Source organism: Podarcis muralis, chromosome 6 (genome assembly GCF_964188315.1).
Source record: "Podarcis muralis chromosome 6, rPodMur119.hap1.1, whole genome shotgun sequence".
Classification (NCBI taxonomy): domain Eukaryota; kingdom Metazoa; phylum Chordata; class Lepidosauria; order Squamata; family Lacertidae; genus Podarcis; species Podarcis muralis.
In genome coordinates, this window is record NC_135660.1 from 22108463 (window position 1) to 22131526 (window position 23064).

The 23064-nt window shown below is 44.1% G+C and overlaps 1 protein-coding gene across 8 annotated transcripts in view; it reads left to right on the forward strand.

Annotated features, from left to right (window-relative positions):
- Positions 1–23064, forward strand: part of PLCH1 (phospholipase C eta 1) — a 144542-nt gene that overhangs the window by 55866 nt on the left and 65612 nt on the right. For 7 of the 8 annotated variants that reach the window (XM_077929851.1, XM_077929858.1, XM_077929855.1 and 4 more), the window contains 2 exons: positions 12589–12735; positions 15891–16134. The exons of the other annotated variant lie outside the window; for it this stretch is intronic. In XM_077929851.1, coding sequence (XP_077785977.1) covers positions 12589–12735; positions 15891–16134 — 391 coding nt within the window. The remainder of the gene's footprint in view (positions 1–12588; positions 12736–15890; positions 16135–23064) is intronic. 8 annotated transcript variants of the gene reach the window in all.

The window sequence follows — 23064 nt, forward strand, 5'->3', positions numbered from 1 at the left end:
AAGGCGGGGTATAAATAAAATCATCATCATCAATTGTATTTCAACATTATTTTATTTCTTTTAAGGCAAAATCTGCACCGGAGCATTTAGGAAGTGCAAAAGCCAACGAATGACTTATGTTCTGATCTGCACATTTGTCTAGGAGTTGTGGATTCAGTCAGTTCATGTCAGCGTTCAGAAAGCATACATTTCCTCAAGCATCTCAAACTCAGACTGAGCATGCTCTGAGGCTGTTTTGGACCTCATGGACAGGGTTTGGCTCTTGGCTGTCAGCTGACTTCAGCGCCCAGGCAGGCTGGTGCTGTCACCTAGAGAACACCCTTGAACCACAGAGCTCTGTCTGTCAGGCTTACAGTGCAAACAGGGAACTCTGTGGCATAGGAAGTGAGGAACTGGATGAAAGCCAGTGTGGTGTAGTGGTTAAGAGTGGTAGACTCGTAATCTGGGGAACCGGGTTCGTGTCTCCGCTCCTCCACATGCAGCTGCTAGCCTTGGGCTAGTCACACTTCTCTGAAGTCTCTCAGCCCCACTCACCTCACAGAGTGTTTGTTGTGGGGAAGGAAGGGAAAGAAGAATGTTAGCCGCTTTGAGACTCCTTCGGGTAGTGATAAAGCGGGATATCAAATCCAAACTCCTCCTCCTCCTCCTCCTCCTCCTCCTCCTCCTCTTCTTCTTCTTCTTCTTCTTCTTCTTCTTCTTCTTCTTCTTCTTCTTTTGACCGATGCAGACCTTGGCTCAAGACACAGGTGGAACACTCTAGAGAACTATTATAACTCCCATACAGGCACTCTAGAGAACTATTATAACTCCCATACAGGCATACCTATCACCAATGCTCTGTGTCTTATGATATTGCTATTTAAAAAGGTATTCTGATATTAACTGTAAGCTCCCTTGGAAGGCTTTGTATTCTGAAAGGTAGGATATTAACAATCAATCATGGCTACCAGCTACAGTGGTTATGCCGTACCGCCACTGTCAGACACAATACGCCTCTTGCTGGAAATCACAGGAGGGGAGAGGGCTCTTGTGTTTGGGTCTTGCTTGTGGGTTTCCCACAACCATCTGGTTTGCCACTGTGAGAACAGGATGCTGGACTAGATGGGCCTTTGGTCTGATCCTACTGTTGGGATGCATCCAAGGAAATGGGGGCAACTGGCAGGCCCCCAGCTGGCTCCGGCCGGCAGCCGGGCGATCTCCGAGCTTCAGAAACCTTCGGAAGCTGAGCACGCAAGCCAGCAGAGAAAAAGACTAGAGATAGAGGCTGTGTAAATCATCAGGACAAAGGGAAAAACATGTCTTCTCCCCTTCGTGTCCAAGCAAACAGCTTAAGCAAAAGCTATACACACAACGGAAGTTCTCAGCAAGCTGTGCTGGAATGTAAACAGACATGTGACATACAACAACTCCACACATCTGTTACGGTGGAACGGAATATCATAACACCCACAAGGCTCTTTATTGGTAGATTTCACAATTGTATTCAGGGAAGCCATGAACTTTAGAAACAAAAGTTCACGTTGCTTTCAGAGATTTCAAAGCAGGGTTGGTTAAAGCTGCTATAAGAAGCATACAGATTTCCTGCATTGTAGGCAGTGTTAGAAACTCAAGATGCATAGACTATGCATTAAATGGCACCTTAAACCTAGGTTACAGTTCCCACAATGGAATGTCTAGGCACCATTTTTTATTATTTACAAAATTACGAAGCTGAAAATGAATTGTGTATAACACCAGCACTATGGAGATTATAGTCTTCATCCTGGCATCCAGAGATCCCCACCTTGTTGCAATTGGCCCGGGGAATTCTGGGTAGGGGGTTGGACTAGATGACCATCAGGGACCCATCCAACTCTATGATTCTATGAAAAATGTTCTGTCTCAAGACTGGGGAAAGTGTAACAGAATAAATGGAAATGATGGCAGGGAGAAAAGAAGCTCAGGTATACCCTTGACATAGGCACAAATAATTCCATGGATAGACAATCACAAGCGTATGTCCTTCTATGTTTTGTTATATAACAGGCCCCCAAAGTAGAATAACAACCGACAGCTTCGTGATGCCAGGGGGTAAGCTGAATTATAGTCTAGATATTAGCACTGCACTTTGGGATTTAGATAAAGTGCACTCTCAGAAGGAAAAAAGGAAAAGAATAAATAACATTAGCTGTGGATGCTCGGAGCGCAAGTTACAGTTCGCTAACAGAGACTGATCAGGGGCTGATGGGAATTGAAGTCCAACAGGACTTTAGGCTCCTCATCGCTACCCCAAAGAATACGTCTTTCATCTGCACATCAACCCAGTGAGGAAGGGTTAGACTGACGATGACTGGCTTCAAAGGTGGGTAGGGATTTGAACCCAAGTATTTCAGGGTGAAATCCTGTACTCATAACTAATGGACCTCACTGGCATATGCTAACCAGTATGTCACCCACTTTCCTGTGGCTGGATCCCACAATGCACTGCTTAATGTTTGGATTAAGGCGTGGGCAACTTCAGACCTGGGGGCCAAATATGGCCCTTCAAGCCCCTCTCTCTGGCCCCCTGGCCCCTCGATAGGCAGGTCCCTTCCCCTTCCACACCCCCACTTGCCCTGCTTGGCATCCTCCTTGAGTGCTTTTACCTGGCCTTTGAACTCTGATAATGCTTCCTGCTTGCCTAAAGGGAGAATAGAACCACGTGTGTATGTAGGAATTTAGACTATTGTACAAAGTTGGAAGCTACTTTAATTACTTCATCCACCTTCGCATCTGGCCCTGCCTACCGCTAGCACGTGGCCCCCAGAAGATCTCTCAGAAGGGAATTGGTGTTTGAAACTCAGATGTATAAACTAGGCGCCAAATAGCTCCTTAAACCATGGTTGCAGTTGCCAAAATGGAATGTCTAGTTGCCATTTTGGGGCAAGACAGCTCTAAAGCTTTATTTTTCAAATGATGGACTGATTGATTCTTAGTTAAACATCTGGCTAGTTCAGTGACAACCATAAGCTAAGTTAAGGATGTTGAGAACTGAAAGGAAGAATAGTCACTTGATCCAGGGACAGTCCACATATCTATTGTTATATGTGGATTGGCTGCATTGGCTCCCAGTACGTTTCTGAGCACAATTCAAAGTGTTGTTGCTGATCTTTAAAGCCCTAAACGGCCTCAGTCCAGTATACCTGAAGGAGCGTCTCCACCCCCATCGTTCTGCCCGGACACTGAGGTCCAGCGCTGAGGGCCTTCTGGCAGTTCCCTCATCGCGAGAAGTGAGGATACAGGGAACCAGACAGAGGGCCTTCTTGGTAGTGGCGCCCACCCTGTGGAACGCCCTCCCTTCAGATGTGAAGGAAATAAGCAGCTATCTTCTCTTTAAAAGACATCTGAAGGCAGCCCTGTTTAGGGAAGTTTTAAATCTTTAATGCTGTATTGTTTTTAACACTTGATTGGAAGCCGCCCAGAGTGGCTGGGGAAACTCAGCCAGATGAGCGGGGTATAAATAATAAATTATTATTATGATTATTATTAGCGTGTTCCAACCTCTTTTTCTTAATGGCGACTGCTCCTGCTCAGGCTGCACAGAAAAAGCACTTTGGTTCCAGAAATTCATTTTCTGACTGTGCAGATAAAATAGAACTGATAGAATTCTACAAGGTGGGGGGTATTAGTGTGTGAAAACAGTTCGAATCCAAGGATCTCTAAATGGTGGAGGTGTCAGGCTCCATCCTGGTACCCAGGCATCTTCATTTGGTCACAAGTGGTTGAAAGCCACCTGCAAAATGCACCTGGCTAATTTCGAACACCAAAGGGAATGTGAAAAAAGTTCCCCACCTCTGGTCTGGATAAAATATGACATGGGGGTTATTTGGGAAAGAGCCATGTCATAGCTAGTATCCAAAGTTATGGGGCATCATTTATTCAGGAAGCCAGCTGCTTCCCCACTCTCAGTAAAATATGCCTTGTTTAGGCATCCTTTCCAATGCTGTGCTTTTATTTTTGTTATTATGGCTGCTTTGTAACTTTGCTGTTGATGCTGCATAGTGCTTTTATTTCTGTCGTTCGGTCTACAGGTCTGCTGTGGGCCTGAAAGGAAGAAAATATATAATATTTCAGTAAATACCCACCTGGGATTTGTGGTGCTGCTTGCTAGTGAATTAAATTTTCTGATTGTTTGGACATTTCATTGTTACTGAATTTTGTTGGATTTGTGCCCCTGGCCTTCATGTTGTTTATACCACTTTAGGTATTTAATTTAGAAGTACAGTTTAGCTTCCTTTTTTAATAATTACACTTCCATTGTTGGGCAGTGCTCTTTAGGACTGATCTAATCTTCCCTTCATTTGAATGATGGCAACATTAATAATTCTATAAAAGCCAGTCACTGTAAACCTGCTTTTCCTTCTGGGATTGTAATTTTTAAGGGTTGCATTAAAAAAAAATAAAAAAAATGCATTAGGCTTCTAATGGAAGAGCACTTTCATCGGCTTGTAAAATCAAAGTTTATTTCCATTTGTAATTCTGCAGCAAATAATTGTACAGTTTGTGATACTATTTTTCTCTCTGGTTATGTAAGTGTGATTACGTGCATATCCACCATAACTCCAAGGTGTTTTCCCTGGTCAAACTTTAACAGCTCAGGATGTGCAAAATTAGAGGTGTGTGTCCCCCAATTTAACTTGCTCTATAGTGAACCACATTTTCCATTTTTGTTTTCTATCCACTCAACTTGGAGATGCTCTTTTTTGAGATTCTCAAGAAGTCTTTTGGCAAGAAGAATTGTGGGATAAGAGAAGTCTTGGTAGACCTCATATCTCTTCCTAAGGTGACAACCAGTGTTTATTTGTGCCAATCATTTATTTAAACCACTCTCAGAGTATGACTTAACTGGATCTTGCCCTTATGAGCAGCAGCACACAGTGGCTGCATCTGGGTGATCAAATCCTGGCTAAATTAACTAGGAAGGGCATGAGGTTCGTTCACTTGCACACAACCCCGTTGCTCCTTCCTTCATCAAGCAGTAAAACAAACCATGAAGTTATAAACAAACCATGAAGTTATAGCAAACCATAGTTTCCCATTATCTGTGAACAGGGAACCATGGTGAAGCAGGAACTGCATACAATCTCTTTCAAAGAGAAGCTGATGTATGCTGCCTACTCTAATAAAATGTTTTTGTTCTCTACAGTTGTTTCTTCTTAACACAAGGTTGTGGCTGCCACTTGGCTCATGTCAGTGGCTTTCCACTATCCTTGTGGATGGGCATTTATTTCGGAACCTTTTGTAAGTGAGAATGAAATGCATCATGAACTGCAATTTCTTGACTTTGCTGTTGAAAATGAAGTTTTTATAAGTTAAATTGGAGGCAATAGTCTCCTCTTGTAGTTACTCCCCAGCACTAATATTCCATGGCAATTCCACCATTGCAAACACAGGTTCCATGTTGCCAGTGGTAGACCGGTTCTCCATAGCCACTGATGGACAAACCTATGGACACATGCACCAAAGGTTGTGTACCACTATGGTTTGGGGAAATGAATCTATTTTACTGTGATGCCTGACAAAGTCTACTGCATGGGTAAGGAAACTAAGGTCCGGGGGCCGGATCCAGCCCAATTGCCTTCTAAATCTGGCCTGCGGACAGTCCAGGAATTTGTGTGTTTTTACATGAGTAAAATGTGTCCTTTTATTTAAAATGCATCTCTGGGTTATTTGTGGGGCATAGTAATTCGTTCATTTATTTTCCCCCCTTCAGAATATAGTCTAGCCCCCCACAAGGTCTGAGGGACAGTGGACCGGCCCCCTGATGAAAAAGTTTGCTGATTCCTGGTCTACTGATCCTTCTGTTTATTTTATTTCCTCTGCGATAATGCGCTCCATGCACTCATTGCTCTTTGTTTCTTTATTGTTTGAACGCTGATTGTTTTAAAAAACAATCTTTTTTTTTTTTAAAAAAGAGCAGGTCTCTTTCCCAATTCCTCTTTCAGCTGCGTTTTCTTGGGTCAGATTAATTCTACTGGATTTGACTTCTACCCAGATCCCTTGGAAAAGCTCAGTTTTTCTGCATTTTCTCTCTTTGTGTGTCTCGGTGGTTTGGGTGGTGGTGGTGGGGCATGACCAGAGTGGGTGGTGTCCACAGCAATTGCTTTTTAAAAAATCCAAATCTACTCACAGCCCTAAAAAGGCACGTGACTGCTGGTCTGAGTCAGTACTATGGGGGAATGAATTCATGGTACCCAGAGCACTTGCAGGACCTTGGAGAGTTCCCGTGTTTCGTTTTGCATTCTTGGGCCTTGCGGGATCGGGAGATGAGAGTATTGTGAGAGGGCAATTTATTTATTAAGTGTATTATATTTGTATATCGCCCTTTATCCAAAGATCCCAGAGTGGTTCGAGCATCAAAATACAAACTAAACACACAATGCATAATAAAAACAAGAAGAAAAACAAAGCAACGATCCCTCATCCCAATCTTCCCCTTTCTCCCCCTCCCCCCCGCTGCCCCCCGCTGCTCAAGGATGGAGCCAGAGCCTCATGATCCTGTGAACCATTCATCTTACAACATAAAAGCCCGGGTTCGTGGGTCAAAACCCCCATTGGGTGGGGGAAACAAAGGGTTCCACCATTTAGTTAAATATGCATGTTGAATGCTTGCCATATAGCCTCCTTTCAGTATGTCTTGAAAAATAACACCTCATTTTATTTATTTTCCACACCCAATTCTAGAACTTGCTCAGTCAGACAGGCCTCCTTTGCACCTGCTCGTCTTGGGAATTGGATCTAGAAACTCCTATAATTTCTATAGATATAGATATATATAGATATAGATATAGATACATTTTTAAAAATCATTTATCATTTGGGGAGTGTTCTGTGGTGCAGTGGTACCTTGAGTTACATACGCTTCAGGTTACAGATGCTTCAGGTTACAGACTCCACTAACCCAGAAATATTACCTTAGGTTAAGAACTTTGCTTCAGGATGAGAACAGAAATCGTGCAACGGTGGCGCGGTGGCGGTGGGAGGCCCCATTAGCTAAAGTGGTGCTTCAGGCTAAGAACAGTTTCAGGTTAAGAACGGACCTCCAGAATGAATTAAGTTCTTAACCCGAGATATCACTGTATAGCAGTTTACACACACACACACACACACACACACTTTGATGTGCAAATGTGTTTTCAAGGTTGCAGAGAATATGTGTGTTTTGAAGCTACCACCAAAGTCCAAGGAATTCCTCTTTTTGGAATGTTTGCTGCCGTCCTCTGATGCTCCCTTTGCACGCTGTAAACCAGGCCCACTTGAATTTTATTACGGTTGCAGGCTTTGCATTATTCAAAGAGAGGCATAAACTGCTTAGAAACGGGCCTTTGGCTCGGAAACAGGCTGCAGAGGGGTCAGTGTCACACAGCCGTGTTATCCGAGTGACTCAGTAATACCAAGGGTCTGTACCAAGGCAATCTCAGGATGTTAAAAGACCTCATTTTACACAGGGATAAATGACAAGCAGAAGGTGGTATTGGCTGCTGCCGCTGCCGCGCAGATTAGAGGGCTCTTTGGACATAAGGCCATGTGTGGGCTACTACTACTCAGACTCACAGCTTAGCAGTCCCAGTCCGGCAGCTTGTGATTTGCTCAGCGCCGCAAAGCGTCGCTTTGGGCTGTGGAATAAATATCACCGGCCTGTTTTGAGAAGCTTCTGAGCAACATCTGGACTCCTCACTCTCCAATGGCGTCTTCTCTGGCTTCAGAGGTCTACCATGTGGTGGGAAGCGTGGGAACTTCACAAGTTTGCCGCTTGGCCCAAATGGGTTGGTACCTCTTTCAGAGTTTCAGATTCAACGTGCTCCCTTTGCAACAGGGAACCGGAAGACAGGCAGGGCGGGTGGCGGCAGCAGGATGTCACTGTCAGGTGTGATTCCCACACTATTTATTTCGACAGATGCTGCCGGCGCTCCGATCTGTTTTTGTTTTCAAAAGATTATTTGAAATGCTTGCGTGATTAACTTGGGCGTGCTGCTGGGCTGATTCCATTTAAATAGCAAATACTAATTGTTTGGTGTCACATGCTTTTGCACGATTCGTTCCTAAATAGCAAGATGCGTCTTTTGTTTTTAGTTTGACTGTCGTTCAGAAACAGTTGTTTTGATTTGCTAAATAAAATGGCTGGCAGCTGCACCTTAATTTACACTTGCTTGGAAGTATGCCACACTGAGTTCAAGGGAATGGACTATAGGTAAGAATATAAAGGATTGTCGCTATGTGGTCCGCTTTTATGTAGTGTTTGTTAGCAACTTTGTCCCTCCTAAACAAAGATCACAGAATTGCTACTTTCTTGCTTAAAAGGGAGAATTGCTGATCTTTGATTTTAGGGTTCACACAGTTACAGAGTAGTTCAAGGACGTTTGTTTTCCATTGTTTAAGAGGGCAGGGCTAGAGTCAAAGGGTGGAAACTGTAGGGACGCAGATTTTGTCTAAACAACCAGCTGAATTTCCTAAATTGCCTTGGGAAGCGGTGGGCTATCCTTCCCTGGAAGGGTTGTTGCTCACTGTTAGAGCATCTGTTTTCCATGCAGGATGTTCATGACAGCTCCAGGTAGGACTGGAAGAGGAGTTTGGATTTGATATCCCGCTTTATCACTACCTGAAGGAGTCTCAAAGCAGCTAACATTCTCCTTTCCCTTCCTCCCCCACAACAAACACTCTGTGAGGTGAGTGGGGCTGAGAGACTGCAGAGAAGTGTGACTAGCCGAAGGTCACCCAGCAGCTGCATGTGGAGGAGTGGGGAATCGAACCTGGTTCACCAGATGACGAGTCTACCACTCTTAACCACTACACCACACTGGAAGAGACCCCTGGTGGAAACCTTGGAGAGCTGCTGCCAGCCAGTGTATACAGTACTCAGCTAGGTGTACCACTGGTCTGACTCAGGATAAGTTAGCTTCCTCTGACCCACAAACTGCCGGGATAGGTCAGTTGGTTCGGGCATGGTGCTGATCATGCCAAGGTTGCAGGTTCGATCCCCGTATGGGACAACTGCATATCCCTGCATTGCAGGCAGTTGGACCAGATGATCCTCAGGATTCCTTCCAACTCTGTGATTCTGTGATTCTTCCATGACCCTAAGCAGAGACTGAGTGGTCATCTGTTGGGGTGCTGTAGTTCAATCTTGTATTGTGGATTCTGCTTTGAGTAGGGAGTTGGACTACAGTAGAATCAGTTTGATTCCCTCCCCTCTTTCTTTTTCCTTTCTCCTCCTGTGAAGAGGCTGCATCCTAATGTTTTAATGTTGTATTTTAATCTTGTTTTTTAAGTTGTATTTTAGTCAACTTGTTTTTATTATTGGTTGTTAGCCGCCCTGAGCCCGGTCTTGGCTGGGGAGGGTTGGGTATAAATAAAATTTATTATTTTTATTATTATTATTATTATTATTATTATTATTATTATACCACCTCTGGTTATGTACCGTCTTCCTTGTGAATGCTTCAGGTAATTAGGTCCGCTAGCCCAGAAGCGAACTTTGCGGAAGTCACAGGCCCCATTAGGGAAAGCGCACCTCAGGTTAAGAACGGTTTCATGTTAAGAACGGACCTCCAGGACAAATTAAGTTCGTAACCGGAGGTACCACTGTCCCTGCTTTCCAGAATCACTTCTGACTAACTCTAATGCTAAGGTAATGCTGCAGGCCCAAAGGATGGGACCAGATTTCTATGGCCATGGTTTTGTTTGTAGCTGTTTGTAGCAAGATGTTCCATTGTCAGGCAATTTTTGATAATGCACTCCCAGAATAGAAGTGCAGACTAAAATAGGCTTTTGTTAGGCTTTCAAAAGTTAGAAGATTTGCTTACCTCTAACCTCCATATATATCTGCAGGCACAGCCAGATTATAGATTAAAGCCCTGTGTTACTTAGTTGAGTCCTTGTTGAAAATATAATTTTTGAGTCACCAGTCGTTTCCTGTCATTTGCAGAACAGAAAAGCAACAACCGCATTTCTGTATGTACTCATGATTTTTGCCCCCCCGAAAATCTAACAAAAAATAACAAGCTCCACACATGTGGATTTCATTCACACACATATATGAACGATATCACAATATGGTTTTTGTATAACTGAATATCATTTTCAGATGCACATACATTTGTATTATATACCAAATGTTCTGAAATGCTTAAATATGAAACGACAGAGACTGCCTGTTCATGGCTAGCATGTTAATTCCATCATCTAAGGCTAAATATTTGTACAAGCCGGTATATCCAAAATTATGTGTTCTTTTCAGTTCCCCTCCCCCTGAAATAAGTGCTGCAGCAAGTTGTCTTCATAATACAGATTTTCAAACTGCTTGTTCCTAAATAGGCTGCATAATCGAAACAAACATCAAGACAAAACCTGCCCTGCCCTAATGGGTTTGTTATTTGGTAATACAGTTTAGCACCAAAGAATTTTATATTTTTCTTTTTCTGTGACGAATTCCCATTTGTGATCCCTCCTTCCCCTCCTAAAGAGACTTCATTCTTGGACAGACTTTTTCTTCATGTACCATTATTCTCGTTTGATAACATAACTCATATATTAGGGCAGTCTTTCCCAGCTTGGTGCCTTTCAGACGTTTTGAACTATAATTCCTTTTCAGTCCCAGCTAGTAGTTCAGAAAAGATGGCTGTTGTGATTCATTCTTATGCATTAATGGTTAGGAGAAAATTAATTTTCTTGAGCAAATTCGTGTCTTATTTTCCTTTCGGAATGTTACCGGTCAGGCTTGTCTACAAGTAGGCTTTCTGCTATGGCATGACACAAGTACAATTGTTTGACGAATAAGTATAACCAGGTCATCTCTGGAAGTTATTATAATGTTTTTGAAGGTTCTGAGTCAAATTCTATGAAATATAATAATCCCACCCTCCCCAGCTGAAGCTGGGCTCAGAGCGGCTAACAACAGTAAAATACCATATTTTTTGCTCTATAAGACTCACTTTTTCCCTCCTAAAAAGTAAGGGGAAATGTGTGTGCGTCTTATGGAGTGATCGCAGGCTGCGCAGCTATCCTAGAAGCCAGAACAGCAAGAGGGATTGCTGCTTTCACTGCGCAGCGATCCCTGTTGGTGTTATGGCTTCTGAGATTCAGAATATTTTTTTTCTTGTTTTCCTCCTCCAAAAACTATGTGCGTCTTATAGAGCGAAAAATACGGTAATACAACATGATATAGAACAATGCTGTAAAATAAGGGCCAGACTTCATGTAATGCAGGAAATCCGTGAGTCTGCTCTCTTAATACCCCTTTCTTCAAAACCACCATGAATGGGAAACAGTGGTGTTGAGGAAAGTTTGGATTAATCCCTTTCCTTTCCTGGTTTCCCCAACTGACACCATCTTTCCCTTTATAAAAGCTGCTTGTAGCCCTAGTGGCTAATGACTCATCAGTTAAATTGTCAAACAGCTCTCACAGTTGTGAGATTTCAGCTACTGTTCAACAGGTATCTACCTTCCTGTAAGTTCAGCCTGTCAGATGGAGTCCTGTCTTTGCAGACAACAGGGAACAAGTCTTTTGCCCTTTTCTATGTGACAGTTCTTCAGATATTTGAAGAATCTTAACATGTCCCCCTGAGTCTTCTCTTCTTCAGGTTGAGCATACCCACTCCCAGTCTTTTCTCACTGGACTTGTTTTCCATGTCACTGACCATCTTAATTGCCCTCCTCTGAATCTGTTCTGATTTACAGAAAGCTCTTTCACGTAGCGGATTCTGCACTTAGCTTGTGTAAGAGTCACTCTCTGCTCTTGGAGTTTGAATTGCATGAACAGGGTCACATAAGCAGAGAGAAATGGGAGAGAGTTTATGTACTTATGTTTAAACTTGAACCAAGAACATATATTGTTAGGGAGAAATGAGTATGTTAAAAGTTTGGCATTTGCGTGTGTATGGGGTAGAGGAAGAAGGACCCTAAAATATTTTCTTGACTTGCCATATCACAGGTGCTGTTTTTATAAATTGGAATTTAAGTTGCCTACACTGTATAGAGATTAAAACAGGACATTTTAAAAGATTTGTATCGGCAGAAGTACCAGAAACCCTTGTATTTACAGTTATGAGATGGGTCATCTGCAGACTGGTGTTTTTGTAAACATTTGGGTTTGTAAAACTCTTGGGTTACTTTTTGAAATATGGTAACCCTAAGTACATTACTCTAGTACAAGTCTGTTTTAAAACACAAAATTTTTGTGATTAGACAAGTGAAGACTGAATGCCCTGAAATGTGTGGAATGAACAGATGATTACAGGAAGATGTGTGTGTGTGTGTGTGTGTGTGTGTGTGTGTGTGTGTGTGAGAGAGAGAGAGAGAGAGAGAGAGAGAGAGAGAGAGAGACCCTGTAAGCAAATCAGGATGAATGCAGGACAAAGGCTCAATGCTAGTTACAATTTCTTAAATAGGCTTCATTCTAATGTTACAAATGTTTTCAGAGGCCGATTAATCCCCAGCTTTCTTTCATATCAGATGAAAAATAAAAGGATTATGCAGTATTTATTCTGTTGATAAGCGCTGCAGTAATTACTTAGGCATCAAATCACTCTTTCAGCTATATTTGTTGTGTTCTCTTCCCCCGCCCCCCCTCAGTTGAAAGATGCATGAGTGTAATGCAGTCTGGGACTCAGATGGTTAAACTGAAGAGTGGAGCCAAAGGACTTGTGCGCCTTTTTTACCTTGATGAACACAGGACTTGCATCCGATGGAGGCCATCCAGGAAAAGCGAAAAAGCGAAAAGTAAGTTCTTTCTAAGATGCGTTTTTGTGTGTGCGTCTTTTAGATATATCCTTTTTTTGAATTTGGAAAGGGCAGGTGCATATCCATCACTCCTAGCCCCTTTCATGTGGCCCAAATCCCCTGTCCAATTGCTTCTCACATTCAAACCCTGTCCCCATGGTTAAGTTTAAGGTAAAGGGTAAAGGGACCCCTGACCATTAGGTCCAGTCGTGACTGACTCTGGGGTTGCGGCGCTCATCTCGCTTTATTGGCCGAGGGAGCCGGTGTACAGCTTCTGGGTCATGTGACCAGCATGACTAAGCCGCTTCTGGCGAACCAGAGCAGCGCACGGAAACGCCATTTACCTTCCCGCTGGAGTGGTACCTATTTATCTACTTGCACTTTGATGTGCTTTCGAACTGCTAGGTTGGCAGGAGCAGGGAGCTCACCCCGTCGCGGGGATTCGAACCGCCGACCTTCTGATCGGCAAGTCCTAGGCTCTGTGGTTTAACCCACAGCGCCACCCGCGTCCCTAGCACCATATAAAACTTAACTATGCTTAAGATTGGCAGGGGGACGGATGTGGGTAGGGAAGTGGGGGGTTGTATTTGATCCCAAAGCTCTCTCCTAGTAGTTCAAATACTGGGTACAGTTCTGGGTGCCTCACCTTAAAAAGGATAAGGTACCGACAGCATACGAATCAGCATGGCTAACTTGACCCAACAACACCGCCCAACCAGAAACAAACCTCACTGCAGCCAACCCAAGACAACCAGCCAAGCCCTAGGCTGCCCCCACAATCTCTCTCACTACCAAGGAAATATAGCAAGCGAATAGAAGGAGAACCTACCCAAGTGACGCTGCCACAAAACCCCAAACATACCCTAAGTAGAAGAATATAAGCTTTACTACCCCACCCCCTCTCTGCCCCCCTCTTCCTCCCCACCTTATACTGCATACAACACTAATGTCTCACAACAAATGGAACTGATCTGTAGAAAACACAACCTGAAAAAAGAGACAATGCATGTACTTTTGTAAATAATAATAATAATAGGTGTAGAGTTGGGAAATGTTCAAAAAAGGGCAACCAAAATTAACAAGGTGTGACTGCCCTGTGAGGAAAGATTGCCGCGTTTGGATCTTTTTAGTTTAGAAAAATGGCAAGGATTAGAGAGATAAAATTGGATATGGAAATATGGAAATATCATGAGAGGCAGGACTGAGACTTGGAGTTGCTTTGACGTTCAGGCTGTGGGAAGTCGCAAAAATTAGAATTAAATTCGGAAGACAATTGGATTTTTTAAATTTTATTTTTTAAATTTTTATTGGATTATGATTTGATATGCTAATTGGATGTTTTTATTGGAAAATTAATAAACGCTCTAACAACAACAACAACAAAACTGCAAGGATGAGGTCCCAACGAAAGATGAATGGCAACTTAAGTTGACAGAATATGCACAACTCGCAGACTTAACATATAGAGTAAGAGAACAATAAGAACATAACTTTAAAGAAGACTGGAAAATGTTTACTGAATATATGGGAAACAGTTGTACACAGCGGAAAACGCTGGCAGCATTAAGATAAATTCAACAGCGTAAACATGTTTTGATGGATGCAATAATGGAATACTGAATGGTATAGTTTCTGTAAAATATGCAGGGATTTATGATATGTAAAATGAACCATGGAAAGAGAAGGACGGAAGTCATTGATATCTTAAGGGTGTAAAGTGAGTATTTTAAATTGTAAAACAGAAAACTTAATAAAACTATATACAAAAGAAAAGGAAAAATGGAAAGAGGTGACATGAGAGAAGCTTATAAAATTATGAATGGCATGGAGAAAGTCTGCAGAGAATCTCCCCCCACCTCTCTTATAATGCTAGAAGTGGTGGACACCCAATGAAGTGGAAGATTAGAAGATTTAGAGCAGATGAAAGAAAGTACTTTATGCAGAACATCGTTCAAACATGCAACTCATTCCAACAGGGAGCAGTGATGGCCACCAACTGAGATGGCTTTAAAAGAGGACTGGACACATTTATGGAGGATAAGGCCAACAGTGGTTGGTAGCCACAATGGCTGTGCTCCACCAGAGTTGGAAGCAGTATGCTTTTGAATCCCAGTTGCTGGAAACCACAGAAGGGGAGAGGGCTCTTCTGCTCAGGTCCTCTAATTGCTGGTTCCCTACAGGCAACTGGTTGGCAATGGGGAGAAAAGGACCCTGAACTAGATGGGCCATTATTTAGCCTGATTCAGCAGGCTTTTCTTAGGTTCTTAGGGTTAAGGAATTGGGAGCATGGTATGTACACTGGTTTGGGACGCGGGTGGCGCTGTGGGTTAAACCACAGAGCCTAGGACTTGCCAATCAGAAGGTCGGCGGTTCGAATCCCTGCGACGGGGTGAGCTCCCGTTGCTCAGTCCCTGCTTCTGCCAACCTAGCAGTTCGAAAGCACCTCAAAATGCAAGTAGATAAATAGGTACCGCTCCAGCGGGAAGGTAAACGGCATTTCCATGTGCTGCTCTGGTTCGCCAGAAGCGGCTTAGTCATGCTGGCCACATGACCCGGAAGCTGTACGCCGGCTCCCTCAGCCAGTAAAGCGAGATGAGCGCCGCAACCCCAGAGTCAGTCACGACTGGACCTAATGGTCAGGGGTCCCTTTACCTTTACCTTATGTACACTGGTTTGCAGTGTAAAATGTATCCAGTATCTTCACCTGTAGTAGCTAAAGCAATACACAGTCCCTTCCCTCCTCCCCCTTCCTTCCTTCCTTCCTTCCTTCCTTCCTTCCTTCCTTCCTTCCTTCCTTCCTTGAGTCCCTGTTTTGTTCCTCCCCCTCACTTAACTCTCCAGACATTTTGGACTCCAACTCCCATCAACCTCAGCTGACATGACCAATAGTGAGGGATCTGCAGGGCATCAGGTTGGGGAAGAGTGACTTACATCTTCAGAGGGATGCAACTTTGCACAATATCTATCAAGGAGCCTTCTATAAAGCCACCCAAAAACCTTCTCTTTAATCATTTTCGGCCTAGCTCATTAAGGTACAAGGCTAGCTAAATTGCAAGAAACAATATGGAAACCTGAAGAATCTGAGCCCTTTCACTTTTCGGGTCCCCCCTCCCCCAGTTTTGTCTTGCTTTTACAGTCTTGTCTTGCTTTTACAGTCATAATTGATTCCATCTACAAAGTGACTGAAGGACGGCAGTCAGAAATATTCCATCGCCATGCTGAAGGCAACTTTGACCCGAGCTGCTGCTTCACCATTTACCACGGCAACCATATGGAGTCGCTGGATCTGATCACTTCCAACCCAGAGGAAGCTCGCACCTGGATCACTGGTTTGAAGTACCTGATGGCTGGGATCAGCGACGAGGACTCTCTAGCCAAGCGACAGAGAACACACGATCAATATCCTTTCAGGAAGCTAGATTCTGGCTCCGTGTCTGGGGATTCTGGTTGGTGGAGAACCTGTGGGCCTCCAAACATTATTGGATGGCAGCTTCCATTGGCCCCAACCAGTTTGGATGATGGGAGTTGTCATCCAGAAACACTTGGAGAGCCACAGCCTCTCGCATCATGACATGCTTTGAGGTACAAGGTGTGCCCCTAGATTCACCTCTGGTCATATTTTTAAAAAGGCCTTTGTTTTTTGATTGCCAAGATTTGCTTTTTTGCTTGCCATTTTTGATTAATATCTTAGATACCACCCTGTGGGGTGATATTCCTCCCATTCCCTTTTTCTGGAAGGTAATCAGGATTAACAGATGTAGAGTTGTACAACCACTGTGGTTGTACAACTTTATCTTTGTTAATTCTGATTAAATAATAATTATAAAAAACCTGGTGAGCTGCTGAGTCCTTCTCAAGATCCTCTTTGGCAGCAGTGCCCTGGAATTTTAGTTGCACCATCTATAGGTAGTGTGAGTCATCTGCATTTGGTGGCAGAATTAAATAACCATTGCAGGTAGGCAAAATTTGTTACTATACTAGTAAAAAGGTAAAGGTACCCTTGCCCGTATGGGCCAGTCTTGACAGACTCTAGGGTTGTGCGCCCATCTCACTCAAGAGGCCGGGGGCCAGCGCTGTCCACAGACACTTCCGGGTCACGTGGCCAGCGTGACATCGCTGCTCTGGCGAGCCAGAGCCGCACACGGAAACACCGTTTACCTTCCCGCTAGTAAGCGGTCCCTATTTATCTACTTGCACCCGGGAGTGCTTTCGAACTGCTAGGTTGGCAGGCGCTGGGACCGAACAACAGGAGCGCACCCCGCCGCGGGGATTCGAACCACCGACCTTTCGATCAGCAAGCCCTAGGCGCTGAGGCTTTTACCCACAGCGCCACCCGCGTTCCCTACTATACTAGTACAGTATTGCATTTTCCTGCATGCAAGCATCCCTGGACTGTGACCACATTTAGAAAGAAAGAAATGTTAAAGTTCAATCCAGGACTATGTTAGCTGAACTGCAGATGGTCCAGTTTTGCTCAGAGACAAAGCAGAGAGGGAAAATGGAAGGTGAAAAATAAAATAACTAGGTGGGAGGCATTTCCCGATAATCAATCACTCAATCAGTCTTTCATGTCACTATATGCTAAAGACAAAACAAGGGCGGAAGACATTGCAAAGCAGGAGTAAGTTCAGGGAGGGGTGGTTGGTGGTGGGAAAGTCACTTGAAGATTCACTTTTCCCAGAGTATTAAACTAGTTGGAAATGAAACAAATTATTCTCCAGCAAAGATATGGGATTGTGACTCCCATTTCGTTGGACCCAGGTTGCCCGAGTGAACTGCGAATGTAGGGGACGCTTTCTCAGACCTGATAATCCCCACCTCCAAATTTCAGCTCCGACTGTCGGAAGACAGAGGAGCGCCTGCCAGCCTTTTGTGGCAAATTACAAGCTCCATAAACTCCTTCCGCACTTTCTATATTTATCCCTGACTTTTGGAGGCCTGCATGTTGCTGCCGTGTGTTTGGTTGTGCTGAAATGCGACTTCAAGCCTTGTTTGCATTATCGGTCTTGGCAGCTGGGGAGGCGGCAGGGAGAAATAACCCCTGTAACAGCTCCAGCTGGAGTGGGAAGAGAACAGAAGCCACCAGGGGATGTGGATTTGAAAGGGGGGTGCATCAGTTGGGGGGGGGGAAGAGAAGGGCAGAGGGAGAAAGCAACCAATAGGAGAAAGGTTCCATGAAGTTGGATGGTTGTCCAAGAGCTGGAGAATGTAGACAAAACAACAACTGAAACTGCAATCCTCCACATACTTGCGAAGGAGGAAGCTCCATTGAAGATAGCGGGGCAAACTGCCAAGTAGACATGCAGTGATCAAGGGAAGTATCTGGAAACGGGGAAGGGCTGCAGCTTGGTGGTAGAGCCTCTGTTTTTCATGCAGAAGGTCTCAGGTTCAATTCTCAGCATCTGCAGGTAGGGCAGGAGGAGATCTCCATCTGAGACCCCGGAGAGAAGATGCCCATTAGTGGAGACAACACTGAACTAGATAGATACTAGATAGACTGAACTAGATAGGGATTCGGGTGGTGCTGTGGTCAAGACCGCTGAGGCTCTTGGGCTTGCCGATCAGAAGGTTGGCGGTTCAAATCCCTGTGACGGAGTGAGCTCTCATTGCTCTGTCCCAGCTCCTACCAACCTAGCAGTTCGAAAGCACGCCAGTGCAAGTAGATAAATAGGTACTGCTGTGGCAGGAAGGTAAATGGCGTTTCCGTGTCCTCTGGCTTCTGTCACGGTGTTCCGTTGCACCAGAAGCGGTTTAGTCATGCTGGCCACATGACCTGGAAAGCTGTTAAAGAAAACAAAGAACTGTGGTTAGTGGAAAAATGCTTATAAGTGCTGGGCAGGGGGGCGTACAAGCCAGAAGCTCATGTATGAAATGCTAAACTCTAGGGCCTTTTCAGTCATAGCCCCACATCTATGGGATGTCTGCCCTCAGGAAGAAGGTGTGGCCTAGTTGCAGGTGAATTGAAAATGAAGTCAGCATTATTATTTCAATCCATTTTTTTCATTGTTGCATCTTGGTTACATTTTAATTGTTTGTTTTAAGGAGTGTAATGTGGATTTATATTGCCATGTACACAACCTTGTGAGAGCAACTGCCCTGAAAGCTGAATATATATATATATATATATATATATATATATATGCAGGTTTTGGTGTCCTCGGGTGTCTTCCCGTGTAAAAGTTGGGGTGTCTAGGCGACGTTTCGACGAGGTCTCACTCGTCATCTTCAGGCTGGTGCTTTCGGCTTCTTGTTACTGGAACAGAGCAGGATCTCAGTGTTTGAGTTCCTATAAATACTGTTGAGGAGGTGTGGTGTATAGCCTCCAATGTTCTGGGCAGAGAGGAAGTTCCCAGGCTAGTGTGCCTTTTCTTCTTTTGTTCCTTAATTACTTGAGGGATATCTTGAGTGATTTCTTGAGTGATATCCTGAGTACCACTTAGGTGGGTCATTAGGTGTGGATTAGTTGCTAAAGCCTTTGTGTCTTGACCTCTTGAACTTTGTGAAGAGTTTTTCTGAGAAGATGGCTGTACTGCACTTAGTTGTGCTCTGGCTTGGCTTCGTGTATAGGGGCGAGCTGTGGTTTTGTGGCCTGTGCCAGCCAGATCTGTGTAGGGATTGCAGGGGGGTGCAGCATCCGGAGGTGCCACCATGGTTTGGCTACTGGATGGTGTCTGTAATTTATCTGTGGAGAGGGTCTGGGTTTGGGTCTGGTGTGGTTGATTGGTGATGGCGTTCTGTGTGCCTCTGGATCTGGTGTCAGTTTTTGTGGGGAGGGCTAATTTCCAGATGTCTGGCAAGCGGGATGTGTCGTCACGCTTGTTCATGTTGTGAGGGTGTTTCTCTATCTCGATGGCTTCCATGATTATTCTCTTGTGGTGATGTTCCATGTTAAAGAGCAATTTGGAATCTGCAAAATTAATTTCGTGTCCTGTTTCTTTCATGTGTTGGAAAAGAGAGGAAGTTTTTTCTTCTTTTTTGACGGCATTCTTGTGTTCTGCAATACGTGCATTTATTCGTCTGTTTGTTTGTCCAATGTACGTGGCTGGGCAGACTTTGCAGGGTATTTCATAGACCCCTTGGTTTTCCAACTGGATTTTATCCTTGGGGTTTCTGAGGATATTGGCTATTTTTTGGTTGGTGCAAAAGGCTGTTTTGATATTGTGTTTATGGAGGATTTTGCTAATTTTATCTGTAGTGCCCTTGATATAAGGAAGGAGGGCCATGCCATTGTTTTCTTCTGTGTCTTGGTTTTTGGGGGGTGTTTCTTTTTGGATTAGCTTCGTAACCCTGTTTTGCTGGTATCCATTGGCAATTAACACATTTGAGAGATTCTGTAACTCAGTTGTCAAGTGGTCTTTGTCAGCCAGGCGTTTGGTTCTGGAGATGAGAGTCTTGGCTACGGAGTTTATTTGTGCAGGGTGGTGGTGTGATTGTGCATGTAAGTAGCGGTTGGTGTGTGTTTTTTTCCGGTAGATAGTGTGTCCTAGGGAGCCATCAGGTTTTTTGTAGATTAGGACGTCAAGGAAGGGAAGTTGGTTGTTGGCTTCTATTTCCATAGTGAATTGTATTTTGGGGTGTAGGCTGTTGAGATGTGTGAGGAAGCTATCCAGTTTTTCCTTCCCGTGTGGCCAAATTACAAAGGTGTCGTCAACATATCTGAGCCAAAGTTTGGGTTTGTGTTCTGACTTGTCTAAAGCATTGGTTTCAAAGTGTTCCATGTACAGGTTTGCGATGACCGGTGAGAGGGGTGATCCCATAGGTGCTCCTTCTATCTGTTTGTATCTTTGTCCATTGTGGATGAAGTACGTGTTGGTTAGGCAGTGGTTGGTCAGGTCCAAGATGTATTCGGGGGGATTGTATTTGTTTTGAATGGCTGTCAAGGCTTCATTAATGGGCACTTGTGTGAAGAGAGATACAACATCGAAGCTCACAAGTAGGTCATTGGGATGTAGGTTTTGCTTCTTTATTGTTTCTATGAACTGGAAGGAGTTTGGAACGTGTGAAGAGATGGATTCTGCATAGGGCTGAAGTTGCTTGGCGAGAAATTTAGCGAGATTTTGTAGAGGTGAGCCTATGGAGCTGACTATTGGTCTGAGTGGTGTTCCTTCTTTGTGTATCTTGGGGAGGCCGTAGAGTTTGGGGCATCTGGATGATTTTTCTCTGGGGATGATTCTTAGCTGGATTTCTTCACTGATAGGAGAGGCTTTTATTTTGGATTTGGTGGTTTTTTCCAGATAGGTGGTGGGATCTGTTTTTATAGGTTGATAGGTAGGGTCTTGGAGTAGATTTGATAGTTTTGCTTGGTAGTCCGATGTGTTCATCACAACAGTGGCATTACCTTTGTCTGCTGGGAGAATGATTATGTTGTTGTCTTTCCTCAGGTTGGTGAGTGCTTTCTGTTCTTCTTTGTGTAAATTGCTTCTGGGTGGTTTGCTGGAGCAGAGGATGTTGGTGACTTCAAGTCTGATTTTATTGGCTTCATCTGGGTTGATTTTGGTTAGGCTAGCTTCGACTCCGCATATGATGTTTTCCGTGGGGATGCGTCTCGGGGCGACTGCAAAGTTGAAACCTTTGGAGAGTACTTTGGTTTCAGTTGAGGTGAGGATCCTGTCTGATATGTTATGTACTGTTTGTTTCATGGGTTGTTGTGGAGGGTGGCTGGGCTTCTGGCGTTTCTCTAGTTTGTGGAGTTTGTTGGTGTGTGTGTCTGTCTTATGTGAGGTCTCCGTTTCAGCTCTCCAGACGGCTAGTTGTTTGCATTTGTCCCAGAGTGCAGGGTGGATTTTGTTACAGAGTTTGAGGTGAAGATGACGAGTAAGACCTCGTCGAAACGTCGCCTAGACACCCCAACTTTTACACGGGAAGACACCCGAGGACACCAAAACCTGCATTCCTGTACCCGTGAAAATCTACGAAAGCAAATATCTCACCTCTACGGGGAGGAAACCTTCCAGCTGACAGAGTTTGAGGTGAAGAGTGAGCAGATCTTTGTTGGTTTGGTTTAGTAGGTATCTTTTCTTGTGTAGTTCGTTTCTGATTAGGGATAGTTCAGTTCGTTTCAGGATCCTTTCGGTAGCTGGGGTTTTAGAGTGGAATTTAAGTTGGAAGCATGTGGGAATTAAGTTGTTGTCTCGGCAGTTGCGTAGGAACAAGAGATCACATAAGATGGTGGCTCTTCGGATTTCTAGTTTCTCGTAGGTTCTTGTCAGCTGGGACAAATGCAAACAACTAGCCGTCTGGAGAGCTGAAACGGAGACCTCACATAAGACAGACACACACACCAACAAACTCCACAAACTAGAGAAACGCCAGAAGCCCAGCCACCCTCCACAACAACCCATGAAACAAACAGTACATAACATATCAGACAGGATCCTCACCTCAACTGAAACCAAAGTACTCTCCAAAGGTTTCAACTTTGCAGTCGCCCCGAGACGCATCCCCACGGAAAACATCATATGCGGAGTCGAAGCTAGCCTAACCAAAATCAACCCAGATGAAGCCAATAAAATCAGACTTGAAGTCACCAACATCCTCTGCTCCAGCAAACCACCCAGAAGCAATTTACACAAAGAAGAACAGAAAGCACTCACCAACCTGAGGAAAGACAACAACATAATCATTCTCCCAGCAGACAAAGGTAATGCCACTGTTGTGATGAACACATCGGACTACCAAGCAAAACTATCAAATCTACTCCAAGACCCTACCTATCAACCTATAAAAACAGATCCCACCACCTATCTGGAAAAAACCACCAAATCCAAAATAAAAGCCTCTCCTATCAGTGAAGAAATCCAGCTAAGAATCATCCCCAGAGAAAAATCATCCAGATGCCCCAAACTCTACGGCCTCCCCAAGATACACAAAGAAGGAACACCACTCAGACCAATAGTCAGCTCCATAGGCTCACCTCTACAAAATCTCGCTAAATTTCTCGCCAAGCAACTTCAGCCCTATGCAGAATCCATCTCTTCACACGTTCCAAACTCCTTCCAGTTCATAGAAACAATAAAGAAGCAAAACCTACATCCCAATGACCTACTTGTGAGCTTCGATGTTGTATCTCTCTTCACACAAGTGCCCATTAATGAAGCCTTGACAGCCATTCAAAACAAATACAATCCCCCCGAATACATCTTGGACCTGACCAACCACTGCCTAACCAACACGTACTTCATCCACAATGGACAAAGATACAAACAGATAGAAGGAGCACCTATGGGATCACCCCTCTCACCGGTCATCGCAAACCTGTACATGGAACACTTTGAAACCAATGCTTTAGACAAGTCAGAACACAAACCCAAACTTTGGCTCAGATATGTT